The sequence below is a fragment of the Heteronotia binoei genome, chromosome 21 (assembly GCF_032191835.1).
Source record: "Heteronotia binoei isolate CCM8104 ecotype False Entrance Well chromosome 21, APGP_CSIRO_Hbin_v1, whole genome shotgun sequence".
Lineage (NCBI taxonomy): Eukaryota > Metazoa > Chordata > Lepidosauria > Squamata > Gekkonidae > Heteronotia > Heteronotia binoei.
In genome coordinates, this window is record NC_083243.1 from 78,020,171 (window position 1) to 78,035,925 (window position 15,755).

General features: G+C 46.9%; 1 protein-coding gene across 1 annotated transcript in view; it reads left to right on the plus strand.

The window, feature by feature from the left end:
- KNL1 (kinetochore scaffold 1) overlaps positions 1-15,755 on the plus strand; it is a 66,839-nt gene that overhangs the window by 35,405 nt on the left and 15,679 nt on the right. The window contains exons 13-21 of the mRNA XM_060261347.1: positions 61-159; positions 785-900; positions 2,091-2,181; positions 3,520-3,636; positions 10,650-10,737; positions 12,772-12,855; positions 13,426-13,465; positions 13,583-13,684; positions 14,868-14,968. Of these exons, the coding sequence (XP_060117330.1) occupies positions 61-159; positions 785-900; positions 2,091-2,181; positions 3,520-3,636; positions 10,650-10,737; positions 12,772-12,855; positions 13,426-13,465; positions 13,583-13,684; positions 14,868-14,968 (838 nt within the window). The remainder of the gene's footprint in view (positions 1-60; positions 160-784; positions 901-2,090; positions 2,182-3,519; positions 3,637-10,649; positions 10,738-12,771; positions 12,856-13,425; positions 13,466-13,582; positions 13,685-14,867; positions 14,969-15,755) is intronic.

The following is a 15,755-nucleotide window of genomic DNA, read 5'->3' on the forward strand; positions in this document are numbered from 1 at the left end:
TAAATTTCAAAGTTTATTTGTATAAGTCTACTTTGGAAATTTTGAATTCTTCATTTTCAGAAATTGCAGGAAGGTGTTATCACAGTTGGGGAATTTTTTACACTTCTCCAAGTTCATATTCTCATACTGAAACCTCGCCAGAGCCTGCTCCCACCCAAAGTAAGTGTATAGATCTACATGTTTATCTCATAAATTTTTAATTTGCCTGAAAACAGCTCAGCAATATAACCTTCTAATCTTCATAGTCTGTGTACAAGTCTTATATGGGAACTGCAAAGGCCAGCCTTGGAATATTCTAGAACTCATTAGAGTTTAAGATGCTCTTCCTTCTCTGAGAGAACACAATGAAAAAATCAGTGTTGTTCCTTCCTGTAACTGATGTTCATCCCATCAACTGTGCTGTCCCACATCCCTCCCTATAGGCTCAGTAAAAAAAAAAAACACCAGCAAGGTTTTGCAGCTGCTCAGAAGAATTTAGAAGTGAGATATGTACACCCTCTTCCTCATGTTACCTCAAAGTGAGAAAAATCATTAGAGTGAAGGGAGGGGCCACTCATACTTCATTGAGTTCCAAAATACTTTGCAGGCAGCCTGTGCATGGACAGTTCCTAGTTCTTGCTGTGGCAGTTTGGAAGAAGCAAGCCACTGCACAATTTGATAAGCTGCTTATTATTTCTCAGCAACAAAAACAGTTGCATTTAAGCTCTGCCTGTGCATGTGCCTCACATTTTTGAATCTGAAATTCATAGAACTATGTTAGATCTGCTTTTTTCCTCTTCCCTAGTACACTGTCAATGCATCTCCTACCCTGGAAGATTTGATTCTCAGCAAGTATGTTTATCATCCAAAGTTGCAGATTTACAATGAAGATTGTCAAGCTCTCTCCAAGATAATAGAAGAGTAAGCTACTTGGAGTTTTTGTTAATGTGTTAACATGTAACTGAAATCTGAAGAGTTGCAGTATATTGGCATTCAGAAGATTTCTCTTGCCTATCAACAGTGTTTACTTGACAGCAGTAGCTGAATTTTGCAAGTTCTTCTAAACATGGGTTGAGGGTTCTTACTGTTGGTAGACAGTAAGACAAATCTAATAACTTTGCTGTATTGACCTTTACCTTCATCCCTCCTTCCTGTTAGAGTGCTGCTGACTTTCAAGAATATAGTAGAAACACCTGGCCATAGCTATCAGCAAAACTCTTGTTAATTAACATTATTAAAAAATAATACAACAAAAGATGGTTGGTCTTCAGTGGTCAAACATTATCAGGTAGAAACTTTTCCACAATGGCTTTGGTGTTGGCTTGTTTTCTGTAGTGCAGAAGTGAAACAAGAGAGGTGTTGTGGGTTTTGAATTTTAGTTCAGTGACACTGAACACCTGGAAATCTGAGCAAATAGCAGGAAAAATGTGTAGATTTTTGTTCTTTTTTTACAGAAAAATGTTTGAACTGTTAAGAGAAGCATTTACAAAAAAGTTTGAATGGCTTTATGCATATATTTATATAAAGCCTTAAGAAGGGGAGGGGGAAGGGATCCAAATGTAGTATGAGCTGCTAATATGTATTCACCAGGGCATTTGAGGCCTCCCCCCCTCCCCAATTTGCTTGAATGCTGCTCTTAAGGCTTGAGGGATGCTCCACAGCACCTTCTGACTACAGCCCAAGAAACTGTTGTCCAAACAAAACTGAAGGAAATCCAAATGCATACTTTAGGGCTCTTTGGTTCCCAGCCAGTATGTTTCTACAGGTCTCAAACTCTGAGTGGCTTCCACAAGAACTATGGGAAGAATCCTGTAAAAAGGTAAAGGTAGTTCCCTGTGCAAGCACCCCAACTCTGGGGTGACGTTGCATCACAACATTTTCACGGCAGACTTTTCACAGGATGGTTTGCCATTGCCTTCCCCAGTCATCAACACTTTTAAGAATCCTGTACTCAAGTGCAAATAATCTACAGTTTGTACAGCAGGCCTTAATAGTTTTACAGAAAATATAATGAATACCAGAAAATACTTCATGATTATAAACATGGTTTAAGGTACTTGATAATCCAAATCTGCAGACTCATTAAAATATGCACTTTTTATTAATTTCAGGCTCAAGTTGTGTGCTGATAACAAAGATAAACTTCTGGTGAATGTACATAAAAGTTTGTGGGAAGTAATGAGAACCTGTTCTGATGAGGAGGTATGGACATGTATTTGTGTAAATGTAGCTACTGAGGTGTCTTTTCAGTCCAGTGCTGCAATTTTTCATATAGTATTTTATCTATACGTGGTTGCCCATCAACTGTTCCTTGTGCACTGCTTGTCTGCCCATAATATGCTGATTCTTTTTAGGATTTCAGAGATGGATTTTAACAAAAGGAATGTGTACATGTACAGTTGAGCACCTTTATGTTAATATTTTTGGCTAGACAAGGGTGGGGTGGGAGGGCTTAATAGTTGCATTCAGAAGTTGCAAGGAGCCATGCAATGTCAGAAAAATGAGTAAAACATATTGTCTATTGGTCATTATGACTGAAAGACACATTCAACACTCCTTAAAGATGAAAAGGAAAATAAGGAAAATGGCCAGCAAGAAACACTATGGAGTGATTGTCCATACCAAGATAATAGATACGGATCAGCATGAACTAAAAACAATGGTTCAGTTTGGGGCAGCTCCTGAACTGACCCAGAAGGACCCCACCCAAGCCATTCCAGCAACTTTAGTTCCCCTTTTCTCACAACCATGGCAAGCTGCTGTGGAGAGGAAGGGGGCAGGGACTGCCCTGAAAGGGCTACCCTTCCACCTTTCTCCCAGCTGTAGCTCGCTGTTAGGTTTAAATGGCTGGTGGCCATTTAACCAATTGGTTTCACTTTCCCCACTTTGAATGGAGGAAAAATGAAACCTAATGGGCAGCCAGCCATTTAAGCCTAACAGCTGATTGGTGGACCCTGCACTTCTCAGCTGTCAAGTTTATATGCTTGGCCCCAAACAGCTGAACTGGCCACAAGTCTGGTCCAATTTGGCCCAAACTTGAACTGGTTTAGAGTTTGTGAGCTGGTTCATGTCCATCCCTAATAATAAACACTGTGCAAATGTATTGCTGAGTTTGTGTGTATGTATACATGCATAGAAGGATGGAAGAGGGATTCATTTGCAAACTCAATCCAGATGTGAAGTATGTAGAGGGGCTTTGGATGAAGTACAAACCAAATCAGGCACAAATAATAGAATAGTGACTAGACCTGATAGTTCTGTTATCCAAGAAAATCTGGCAGTACTCTAAACCTTGTGCTGAGTATACCAGAAACAAAAGCTGTTCATAAATGTATTCTGTTTAAAAAAAACTTGCTTAATCTTGCAGAAACTCTGCATTTTGTTTGTTTCAATTACAGGTTGATTCTAATTTAATAGGTATTTAAGCACTTCAGGGCTTGAAATTAATTCTGTTGTGACTGCAACATGCTATTGCCACATTCTCAACCTCATCAATTTTCTTCTTTACTCTTCCTGGTACTGTCCTGAATTGCAATGCAGCTGAAACAGTTTGGAGCAGAGTTAAACAAAATGAAATCCTGTTTTGCCAAGAAGAGCAAAGTCCTGGCTCACAGAGGGAAAGCAAAATTATACATGAAGCTGGTGCAAATTGCACAGGTAAAAACTGTTTCAAGAAGCCAGTGTGAGGCAATTGGTGGTTTGGGGGGTGGCTCTGGCATAAAAAACTGCTTTTAAAGCACTAGTTTCCTGCCATTTCTCCAACAATGTTTGGGGTGGTATACGTGGAGTTTTCATGTTTTTCTCTCAAGAACTACATGGGGTAGCCTAGACTGAAAGATACTGATGGGTCCTGTCATGATCCTGGGCTCTAGAGAAGCCTGCCCAGGAATTACTACAAAAGCATACATTTCCCAGGATCTTCTTCGTGGTCTCTGTGCATCACACTTGTGGGATACTGCGCCTGCGCGGGTCCCCGATCGGTATCTGTAAGAAGCCCGGGAATTTTCCGCGGTCGGCGCCACTGGGCATGCGCAGGCGTCCCATTGCGCACGCCCAACGGCGCCACCGCGGTAATCCCGCCAGTTCCTTTCTGACCGCTGCGCGAAGAAGCTGCGTTTTCATCGTGTTCCCGGTCGGTGAGCTTCGGGGTTTTTCACCCTTTTTTCCCCCTTAGCCTCTGTATATATATTAGCCTGTTTATTGTTTTTTCTTAGAATAGTAGTTAGTTCTTAGTAGTTAGCTAGTTAGTTTAAAAAAAAAAAAAAAAAGTTGTTTTTTCTCAGGGTGCGTGTCACGGGGTTTGTCCTCCGGGACTCCCCCCCCCTCCCTGCTCCCAAAAATTTTTTCTCCTCTCAGAGGACTCTGAGAGGACCCTCCTAGCGACCACTGTCTATGGACAGTCGCTGGGGTTTCTTCAAGAGGTGCCAGGCCTGCGGGAAGAAGATCGCCCCTCCCGACGGCCATTCCCTGTGTCTTCTTTGTTTGGGAGAGGCGCACCGCGTGGAGACCTGCCCACACTGCCAGCACTTCTCCAAACAGACAAGGAAGAACAGGGCGGCAAGACTTTCGGCAGCGCTAACCGCCTCGGCACTGAGACCTCCAGTTTCGGCTTCGGTACCGAAAATGGCAAATGCCCAACTGTCGACGGGCCCATCGGTCGATGCCCCCGTAGTCGACACGGGAACGCCGAGAGATCAGCACTCGGCGAAACGGTCCCTCGAGCTATCGACCGAGAAGCCGTCGAAGAAGCGACGCGAGGAAGCGGGCCGCGAGTCCTCCAAGAAGGAGAAGAGTAAAGAAAAGAAAAAGCGACCTCGCTCCTCTCCTACGCCACCGGACACGGCGGCATCAACCGCCACTGAGCCGCGCAGAAGGGTTCCTCCCTCTCCGCTCCGCAGCCCCGCGACTCCAGCGGTCGACGCGCATACGTCGCACAGCCCTACAACTCAGCGGGCTAGCGTCCATCGGCCGCGCAGTCCCTCAACACCGAGGACTAGCGCTCATCGGCAGCACACCTCGCCGATCCTCGACCCGAGCGCTAAGGGGCAGCACATTCCAGCACCAGAAGCGGAGATCGACCTAACCCGTCGATCCCCTTCGGTGGCCTCTCGTCGGAGGAGCATCGACTCGGCATCGGACGTCGAGCCCCTACCATCGGCTGACGAGGCGACGCCTGCAGCGCCCAAGCGACCGAGACAAGGGGACCCGTCGGTCGAGCGCGTGAGGCGAACCGACCCATCGGTCGAGCGCGTGAGACGAAGGGACCCATCGGCCGACCCGCGCCGCTTCCCATCTATGCCCCCCTGGGAACAGCACAGATGGCAGCCTTCGTATCCCTGCTGCCCGCCTTACCACTGGTACCAGCCACCGGAACACCAGGAATGGGAGCGTCGGTCCGATACGTCCTCCTTCTCTAGGACATCACACCGACCCAGGCAACCATCGGCATCACTCTCGATCCCGCCGGAGGAACGCGCCGCCGCGACAGACCCCCCGACCCGACCGCTGACGCCGATCCAGCAGAGGGAGCCAACACCACCTCTGTCGACACACTCGGACTGTGAAGAGTCCGAGCCATCGGGTTCGGAGAGCGACGAGGGGAGGACCTGGGAACCCTCGCCCGACCCAAATACTGCGGAGGACCTCCCGGTTTCACCCTCCGAGGACCTGAGCTCCTATGCGGAGATGATCAAGAGGATGGCATCGACCATCGCTTTACCCATCTCGCAACCCAAGCCAGTGGTGGACGATAGCGTCTTCGATATCGTCCAACGCGACGCCTCCACAGCCATAGCCCTACCGATGACCAGGGTCATGTTGCAGGCACTCAAGGACCCATGGAAAAAGCCATCATCGGCACCGGTGTCCTCGAGGAAGTTGGATCACATATACAAGATCCAGGAGGCGGGGGCTGAGTTTTTATTCACTCATCCAACACCCAACTCAGCCATCGTCTCGTCTTCCTCGAGGTCGCGCAAGGTGCATTCTGCCCCCCCTGACAAGGAGGGGAAGAAACTAGACTCCATGGGCAGGAAGATCTATTCTGCAGCATCCTTGGGTGCCAAGGCCTCCAACTACACAGCCTGCATGGCGAGATATCAATACGCCATGTGGGAACAGTTGTCCCCGCTCCTATCCGCCCTGCCTGAGGACAAAAAAGCGGCTGCCAAGAAACTGCAGCAGGAGGGCCTGAAGGTGGCCAAGCAGCAATTGACAACTGCAAAGCACCTAGTGGACGTCTCTGCCTCACACATTATGTCCGCTGTCGCCATCCGCAGGCACTCTTGGCTGAGGTCCACCGCCCTGCAGCAGGACACCAGGGCACTTATCGAGGACCGTTTGAAGGGGACGGGCTCTTTAGTTCCACTACAGATAACGCCCTGCAGGAACTAGATAAGAACCTTAAGATCTCCAAGAGCCTGGGAGTGCAGGCACCCTCCAGACAGCCCAGGGCTAGACAGTGGAGTAGATCCTGGACTAGGAAACCCTCCCACAAGTCGTCCACAGACCAACAGTGGCGCCCACGCCCTTCGCAGCCCGACAAGCAGGCCTATTCGGGCAATAACACTAACAGGGGGCGCTACACCACCCAGCATTCAGGCAAACCTAAGGGTGCCCGCCCCTCCAAGCAGGGACTTTGACTTTTCTGTCCCACGCATCGTCGCCCCTGCCCGCTGCACCATCCGCCTCCGCCCCTTCCTCCCTGCCTGGGAGCAGGTCTCCTCAGACAGGTGGGCTCTCTCCATCATCAAAGAGGGCTACAAATTAGACTTTGCTCAGATTCCAAACCAGTCCGTGGTGGTTACCACCCCCCCCTCCCCACCGCTGCTGGCAGAGGTGGCCACCCTCCTACAGAAACAAGCCATAGAGGAAGTACCTCCAGAGGACAGTCCCGGGGGTTTCTACTCCCGTTACTTCCTGGTTCCCAAGAGGGACGGGGGACTGAGACCCATCATGGACCTTCGGAATCTGAACAAGTTCATCCTATACCGCAAGTTCCGGATGTCCACACTGCAATCCATCCTGCCCCTCATCAACCAGGGCGATTGGATGGCCACCCTAGATCTCAAGGATGCCTATTTCCACATCAGCATCCACCCAGAGTTCAGACGGTTTCTAAGGTTTGCGGTAGGCCCACAGCACTTCCAGTTCACGGCCCTACCATTCGGACTTTCCACAGCACCCAGGGTGTTTACGAAAATGATGAGCGTAGTGGCTGCCCACCTCAGGCTACAAGGGGTGATGGTCTTCCCATACATAGACGACTGGCTCCTGGTAGCCAGTTCAAGGGAAAGCCTATCTGCTCACATCACGTCCACGCTACGCCTCCTGGATGCCCTGGGCCTACAGGTCAACCTAGAAAAATCGAAACTCACCCCATCAAGGTCAGTGCAGTTTATAGGAGCAGTGCTGGATACAAACCTGCACCGAGCGTTCTTACCCGCCCAAAGGGCAAAAGACATTACCAGCTCTGTACAATTGCTCCAGAGGCAGGGATGGGGCACAGTCAAACAGATCCAGCGGATGCTGGGCCTGATGGCAGCGACGACAAGCGTGCTTCTTTTCGCGAAACTGAGGATGAGGAACATGCAGCTATGGTTCCTACGTCAGTTCCGCCCAACCAGGGACTCACCTCGAAAGAGGTTCACTATTCCCCCCATAGCGCTCCACTCGCTTCACTGGTGGGGGTCAAAGGACAACATCTGCCAAGGAGCGCCCTTCCACCTTCCGGCCCCCACAGTGACCATCACCACGGACGCTTCCCAGTGGGGATGGGGCGCTCACATGGAAGGACTATGCGTGGGGGGCCAGTGGCCACCCGAGCTAGCCCTGCAACACATAAACTACCTGGAACTGTTAGCAATCCACTTTGCTCTGCGTTCATTCCGCCCGAAGCTGACAGGGAAGACGGTGGCTCTGCTCACAGACAACACCACCGCCCTGGCATACATCAACAGACAGGGTGGAACAGTGTCCCGTCGCCTTTGCGCACTGGCAATGGACTTATGGGCGGAATGCATCCAGCAGGACATCTTCGTCAAGGCCGCGCACCTCCCAGGGGTCCTCAACATACAGGCGGACTCCCTGAGCAGAGGGGGGGCCTCACCGCACGAGTGGGAACTCCAGTGGCGCTTCCTGCAGCCAGTCTTCCAGCTGTGGGGTTACCCTCAGCTGGACGTCTTCGCCACAGCACACAACAAGAAGTGTCCCAGGTTCTGCTCCAGAGGGGGTGCCGACCCGGCATCCCTAGGGGACGGCCTTCTCATCTCCTGGGAGGGCCGCTTCCTCTATCTCTTCCCGCCCCTCCCCCTTTTGACGAGGGTACTCAACAAGATAGCCAGGGACAGGCCACGCTGCATCCTAGTGGCCCCCTGGTGGCCACGTCAGAACTGGTTCTCCTCCCTACTACGCATGGCAGGGAGGAACTTCTACCACTTCCCAGCGGACCCAGACCTCCTGTCATCTCAAGGGGGGCTAGTGCTGCACCACAATGTGCCACACCTGAAACTGACAGCGTGGCTCATAGACCCCTAGACTTCTCCAGCAGGGTCCAGGAAGTCCTACTAAATAGCAGAAAACCCTCTACCAGGGCTTCCTACGATAGAAAGTGGAAGAAATTCTCCAGCTTTCTGGCCGACCGGCCAGGCACACCGCAGAGGGCAGGCCTGCCGGCAATCTTCGACTTCCTATTGTCTCTAGTCGACGCAGGCCTAGTCTTTTCGTCCATCAAGGTCTACTTGGCAGCAATATCTGCCTTTCACGACCCTGTGGGCGGATACTCAGTTTTCGCCCACCCTCAGTCCAAAAAGTTTATGAGGGGACTATTTAGACTACATCCACCGTCTAGACCTCCCACTCAGCTGTGGGACTTGGCTCTGGTCCTAGACATGCTAACCAGGCGTCCCTTTGAACCTATGGCCACGTGCTCTCTGCAGCTCCTGTCCTGGAAGACTGCCTTCCTCGTGGCCATCACCTCTGCTCGTCGCGTGGGGGAACTCACGGCGATGCGCTGTGACTACCCCTACCTAGCTTTTACAGAATCTGGTGTCTCCCTGGCCCCAGATATCAACTTCCTCCCCAAGGTACCCTCCCAATTCCACCTCAATCTTGAGGTCTGCCTACCCACCTTCTTCCCTAACCCCTCCTCGGACGAGGAGCGGAGGCTGCACTCCCTAGACGTCAGGCGTGCCTTACTCTTTTACCTAAAGCGCTCTAAAGCCTTTCGCAGGGACCAACAGCTGTTCGTCTCATATACTTCGCCCAGGCTAGGGTCTAAGATCTCTTCACAGCGATTCTCGAAGTGGCTGACGGAGACCATCAAGACCTGTTACCTCCTAGCAAAGAGGCCGCTGCCAGGACCTGTTCGCGGACACTCCACCAGAGCAATGGCGACATCAGTGGCGTTCCTGAAAGGCGTCTCCTTGGCGGACGTATGCAAAGCTGCCACCTGGTCCTCCCCGCATGCCTTCATGAAGCACTACGCGCTGGACGTGCATGCTCAGCAGAGGACTCGGTTGGGGACTGCGGTGCTGCAATCTGTCGTCTCCGGTTGACCGTCTTCCCACCTCCAGGTATGCCTTGCTTGCTAATCTCCCACAAGTGTGATGCACAGAGACCACGAAGAAGATAGACAGGTTGCTTACCTGTAACTGTAGATCTTCGAGTGGTCATCTGTGCAGTCACACTACCCGCCCTCCTTCCCCACTGCTGACGGTCTCCCTCCTATGGGGGGCTTTTTTCAGCGGTCATGAAGGAACTGGCGGGATTACCGCGGTGGCGCCGTTGGGCGTGCGCAATGGGACGCCTGCGCATGCCCAGTGGCGCCGACCGCGGAAAATTCCCGGGCTTCTTACAGATACCGATCGGGGACCCGCGCAGGCGCAGTATCCCACAAGTGTGACTGCACAGATGACCACTCGAAGATCTACAGTTACAGGTAAGCAACCTGTCTATCCCCTCTGTCCCTCTGATTGGGTGGCAAGGTGCTTCCAGTGCTGAAAGCCCAGCTGGAGTCACCAAACTGGATGGCCCCCTGCCCTCCCCCAAAGAAAAAAACCTTGGCTGTACACCCCACCATATTTTAAATCCTGCCTACATCCCTGTCTCTAAGTTGCTATTGGACTCAAATCTAGCACATCGAAACCTTTTGGTCTAGCTAATGGAGCAGACTAACCATGACCTTTTCCCTTCTTGCAAATCTGTCCAAGGGATAAGGGGACCAGTAAATGGTATAAGAATATCTAATCGGCTGTTGCTGTCAAGCCACAGCTGACTTGTAGCAACCCCATAGGGTTTTCAAGACAAGAAAAACTCAGGTAGCTTGCCATTACCTGCCTCTGTTAACACCCTGGTATTCCCTGGAGGTCTCTCCATCCAAATACTAGCTAGGGCTGACCCTGCTTAGCTTCTGAGAGCTGACCAGTTCAGGCTAGCCTGGGCTATCCACTCAGGATAGGGAATGACAAATACAGTGGTGATTTTAAAGATAAGCATGTGTAAATCTGATCCAATTTCCTACATGGCAGTTCTGTGTAAGAGTCAGATAAAAGGATAATGAATTTTTAAAAACTGGTTTTATTTGGGAGTTAAGCAAATAGAGTCCTTGCCAAGATGAAATCTAGCCACAAATAAAAATTAGGTTTTAATTATCCATTTTTCTTCTATTTAAGCTCCAGTGGGAGAAACTCCAATCAAGACTAAATGAAATGGATGAACTTTTCAAAGAAATGGATAGCTGTCTTGTTGCTCTGGAAGCAGGTATAGCCTCAAGTGGTTTTTAGACCATTCTATTTTCTTGGTAGAGCAACTCCACTTATCTCTTTCCCCATTAACTATAACTGTATGCTGAATGCCTTACAACCCAAAAACATTACTTTGGTTTATTTATTTATATTTCTATTTGTATCCCACCCTTCCCATCGAAGTGGCTCAGGGCAGCTTACAACATATAAAAACTAACATAGGTTTGGCTTTAAAACATCAATTAGCAGCAGTTTAAAACAATAAGTTAATAAAACATAAAAACCAGCAGTCTGTCAGAATGCACACTACCCCCATCCAAAATTCTCAGTGTCGGTTAGTTGTAAGCCAGCCGGAAGAGGACTGTCTTGCAGGCCCTGAGGAACTGCCCAAGGTCCCGCAGGGCCCTCACCTCTTCCGGCAGCTGATTCCACCAGTAAGGCGCCGTTACCGAGAAGGTCCGATCCCTGGTAGGCCCTACTGGATCTATGCAAAACAAAGACATGTGATTCATGTCTTAAGCCATCAGTTTAGAACTGATTTGAATTATTGTTTAAATTGCTTTTTGTCAACAGTAAATCTGAAGTCAGAATTTGAACTAGAAATACCAGGGATTGAGTCTTATGGGTACAAAAAATGTGCTGTGTCACTGAGCTGAACCTCTCATCTCCTGAGAGCCCCATATAGTTTCTGTATGGAGTTGCTACTCTGTATTTTCCCTCTGGGCGCCTGCCATGAATCTAGAGCTGAGCGGTGGAGTGATCACTAGACCTCAAGACAGCCCTTTACTCACTTAAAAGCCTCAGCTATGCAGCCAGTTTTTCTACAGACATCTGTGCCCCAGGCCTTCTTCAAGTCTCAGGAGTGGACTGCGGGAAATGGTGGGAAAAACTGAACCCATTGCTGTTAAGGAGGCAGAGCCTTGCTAAAAGAATCATATAAGACTTTGCACTAGAAAGGGAGGGGGAGTTCACTTCTTGAAGGTGGGCTGCAGTGTAGCTATTATGAAGTTACTTGATCCCCTAAACCCAAGGGGGGGGGGGTGAGTTGTGTTTGGGAATCTCATTGTTTTCCAGCTGGCTTTCTTCCTTGGAATTTTTGCCCTGTGTGTCTATAACATACTCTGTGCTAATCTGCTTTTTACAAATATTTGTTTTGTTTAATAAATTAGTCTTTTTTTTTATGCCTCATATTCAGCCATATAGCAAGACATGCCCCGACTGATGAGGAAGCTGTTGAGGGTAGGCAAGGAGGGTGTTGTGGGTCTTTATAGTCAAGTCCTAGAACAAGAGTGGTGCAGCCATCAAAGGTCCTTGCCATCTCTGGGGCTGAAAGGGAAGGGGGTGGCTGGAGGGTGCCTTGGAAAGGAGTCCCCATCCACAACAAAGCCTTGCATGGCCCCACCTCTTCTTTTGACAGCTCCAATAGCTGAGCATGCTTTCTTATTTAAAATCTCAGCTAGTTAAACTGCACAGCAGATGTAGAACACACACAGCCCCTTCTTACAGAATCTCCTGCAGTATAACTAATGTATGGGAGATTTTGGTTTTTGCTCATTATCCTAAGATATATCTAATGATACTGTGAAAGAAAAATATGTCTAATTTACTGTTGCCTGAGACTTTTTAATATATTTATTCTCTCGAGTTATTTGGCAGAAGCATGAAGGAAAGTTAATGTAAATTAGGATTGCCATATTTTGAAATGCAAACAAGAGGACATATTTTCCCGACTGACTACTTCAAACAAGTGATCACTATGACAAATCTCATTTTAAATACTCCTACTATTTAACTGTGATTGCTATTAAGAATATTCCTAATCTTCCAACCCCAAAAGAGGACATTTTCATGAGTTTTTTAAAAAGAGCCGTAAAGAGGACAGACTCCATAAAAAAGGATATCTGGTAACTCTGTAAATAAAACTTATATTTACTGGAAGTTGAATCTCCAAGTTGTCACTTTGTTACACAGTTTGCATTTCCTGCTGTGTTCACTTGAGTAAAATATGAGAGTTTTTGGATTGGCTATTCTTGTATTGCTTGCTTTTTAGAAATTGCTAAATTGGAAGAGTCTGAGCTAGAGGTCAGTGAATCTGTGGCAGAATGTGAGTCAAAACTGAGACAGACCGAGCAAGGTAATGGGGCTGACTTGCAGTATATGATAAATGTATTCAGTTGTGAATAAACGTTCTGAATTGGTGTCCAACTTTTTCACTACTTCATGAGAGACTGTCTTAGTATTGTTTAAAAATAAATATATTTTTGTTTGTTTAGGCCAGCTTTCCACATGATAGAATCTCTTATCATAATCCTCATGTTTGTCCACATGCTGTGAACTGCTTGCCCATAGGCAGGGCTCTTTTTGTAGCAGGAGCTCCTTTGCATATTAGGCCACACAACCTTGATATAGCCAATCTTCCTGGCTCTTCTAACAAGGTCTACTGTTACATCAGGGGTGTGTGGCCTAATATGCAAAGGAGCTCCTGCTACAAAAAGAGCCCTGCCTGTAGGACCATCATTTATTATTATATGATTTGTAATATACTGAAATTATTTCCCCGTATGAATTTCATAATGTGCACATGGGTCTTTAGTGAGGAAACATGCATTTGAATCTTGTTGACAACTGGATTGTCATAGTCAGATAGTTATATAGTTTGTATTTATTGCCTACTGCTAGACTCTTGTCTTTTCCCCCTTTGTAGAGCTAGAAAACTACAAAGCTCAAGAGGAAGTACTTCAAAGGTAGATTTTGACACGCATTTTCATTCCACAAAAGTTTCTTGGTTAACTTATTTGTTTTGTTTAGTTCGTTATTGTGTTTCGTTCACATATTGTGTTTTTTTAATGGCATACTTACAGAGATCAGTCAAATCTTAGAGGACAGCAACAACAGAGAGTTTCTGAAATAAAACATCTCCAGGAAGAAGTCAAACGTTGTCAGGAACATATGGAGAAATACAAGTAAGAGGGTTAAATTAAAAGGGTTCTTGTTCTGTTGTTACCTACCAGCTAATTAGCTCCATACCAGCATATTTTATTGCACTGTATTTAAGATTAGTGATGTTTTTGAGTTTCATCCTCAAGCAGTGACTCTAAGGACTGACTGTTTCACCTTGTAAAGAGGAGTGGCAGATTGTTACTGACTTGAGAATACACTTGAATTATATTAACATATAAAAACTACATTTAATTAAGTTTCATTAGTAATTATGTCAACTTTAAAGTATGTAAGTCATCTATCTCAATGGCTATTAAAAATTAAATTGAAATTGAAACTTTGCCTTTTTGTGAACAGCTGCTACTGATCTCAAGAAAACAAGAGTAACAAAATAGTTAATCTTGTTTGAGGCTTCAAATGACAAGAGTACACATGGCTCTCATGTGGCATCTTTACCTTCTTCACCAAAAACTTTGGCCAATATAAGGTTGTGTAGCTTCCTATTGCAATATTTCTTTTAGAAATGACAGAAGACTTTCCTAATTTAAAAGAATGAGGGTGGAGGGCCAAGAGAGAAGGCACTTTCTTCTTTTGGCCTCCGCTCTTCACTTAGTTTTTTTCTCTGAGCTCAAAGTGCTCCACCTGCTGCATTAATTCTGGAGAATTGTCATGAAGGCTTCAGGTTGCTGTTCAAATATTCAAATTTACACCTCTGGCTGCCTGAGTTAGTACCTCTATGTTGCTGTCTGCTCCAAGGAGTATTTATCAGCAGCATGAAGGGAGAACATAAGTGCAACCCTCTGTCTCTGCCATTTGGAGGAAGAAGCTATAAGGAGGTGGTACTGTTGATAGTGACAGATTTACCCTGCATCTGCCCCAGTATTTATAACTTTCAGTGACTACATGTCTGCATACTCTCAAGAGAATCCCCCCCCCCCTCAGTGTGGTAGGGATAGGGGAGGATTCTACAGTAATTTGGGGGGTGGGGTTATGTTAAATATGCAGAATGGAAAAACTATTTGGAAATAGTACTCCATGGCTATTGAGCCCCATTTTTGCATTGCATTTTTAAGCACTCCTTAGTTAGGAAGTCTCCTGCCTTTTGAAAGAAGGAATTTGATAATAAGCCACAGAACTTTACTGGAGTGCATATTTGCCTTTTCCTGATTGATTTTGATAACTTATGTTTATAATATCTTTCTGTAGCTTCTCTGAATGGGTGGTGAAAGAATGGAATGATCAGCAGGCAGTTTTCACCTTCCTTTGTGATTCTATCGAGCTCACTATTGCACTTGAATGCCCTGTGGGTAAGTGGCAAAAACAGGAAGAACTTGTTCCTGGTTTATAAAGGAATGCTTGAAAGCATCATTGCTGAATGTATATTTTAATGTTCCAGTACATTTTTTTTGAGGAAACAAAGAAATAATATAAAGGAAATATAGAAAGGAAAAAAGGGTTACCTAACATAATTAAAGGTGCCACTGGACCCCAACCTCAATGTCTCCTGCTAGCCCAGGGCCTGGCTACCACAGGGACAGATTAATGCCTTATGCACCCCTGGGTGAATAGCCAGTTGTCAGTTGGTTGCCTTCCCCCCCTCCTGGGGCTCCCTTTTAAAATAGCTTGTCTGAAACAATGGGAGTCTGTCTGATACAGAGAACCACTCCCAGAATCAAGTTTAAAATATTTATTTTAGAATGTTTACAAGCATACTTTTAGCAGTATTGCAGATTGAAGCAGGGAAGAACAAAAGAAATGGGTAAAACACAAATCCTCTGTCCATCTTGCTAAAACTTTGTTCTGACATAATTTTATATATAATTATATATATCAAAGAAGATTATATATAACAAAGTATAAAAGACAGAAAAATATTTTACTTCTTATGGGGTATATATATATTCATCATTTGACGTTTCAAACTTTGTGACTAGTCATTTTGTAGCTAAGTTATTCATTGCTACAATCTTCTTCGTGGTCTCTGTGCTTCACACCCATGGGATAGTGCGCCTGTGCCGAATAGTGCGCCGAATCGGTACCTGAAAAGCCCGAGATTTTTCCGTGCTCGGCGCCAGTGAGCATGCGCAGGCGTCC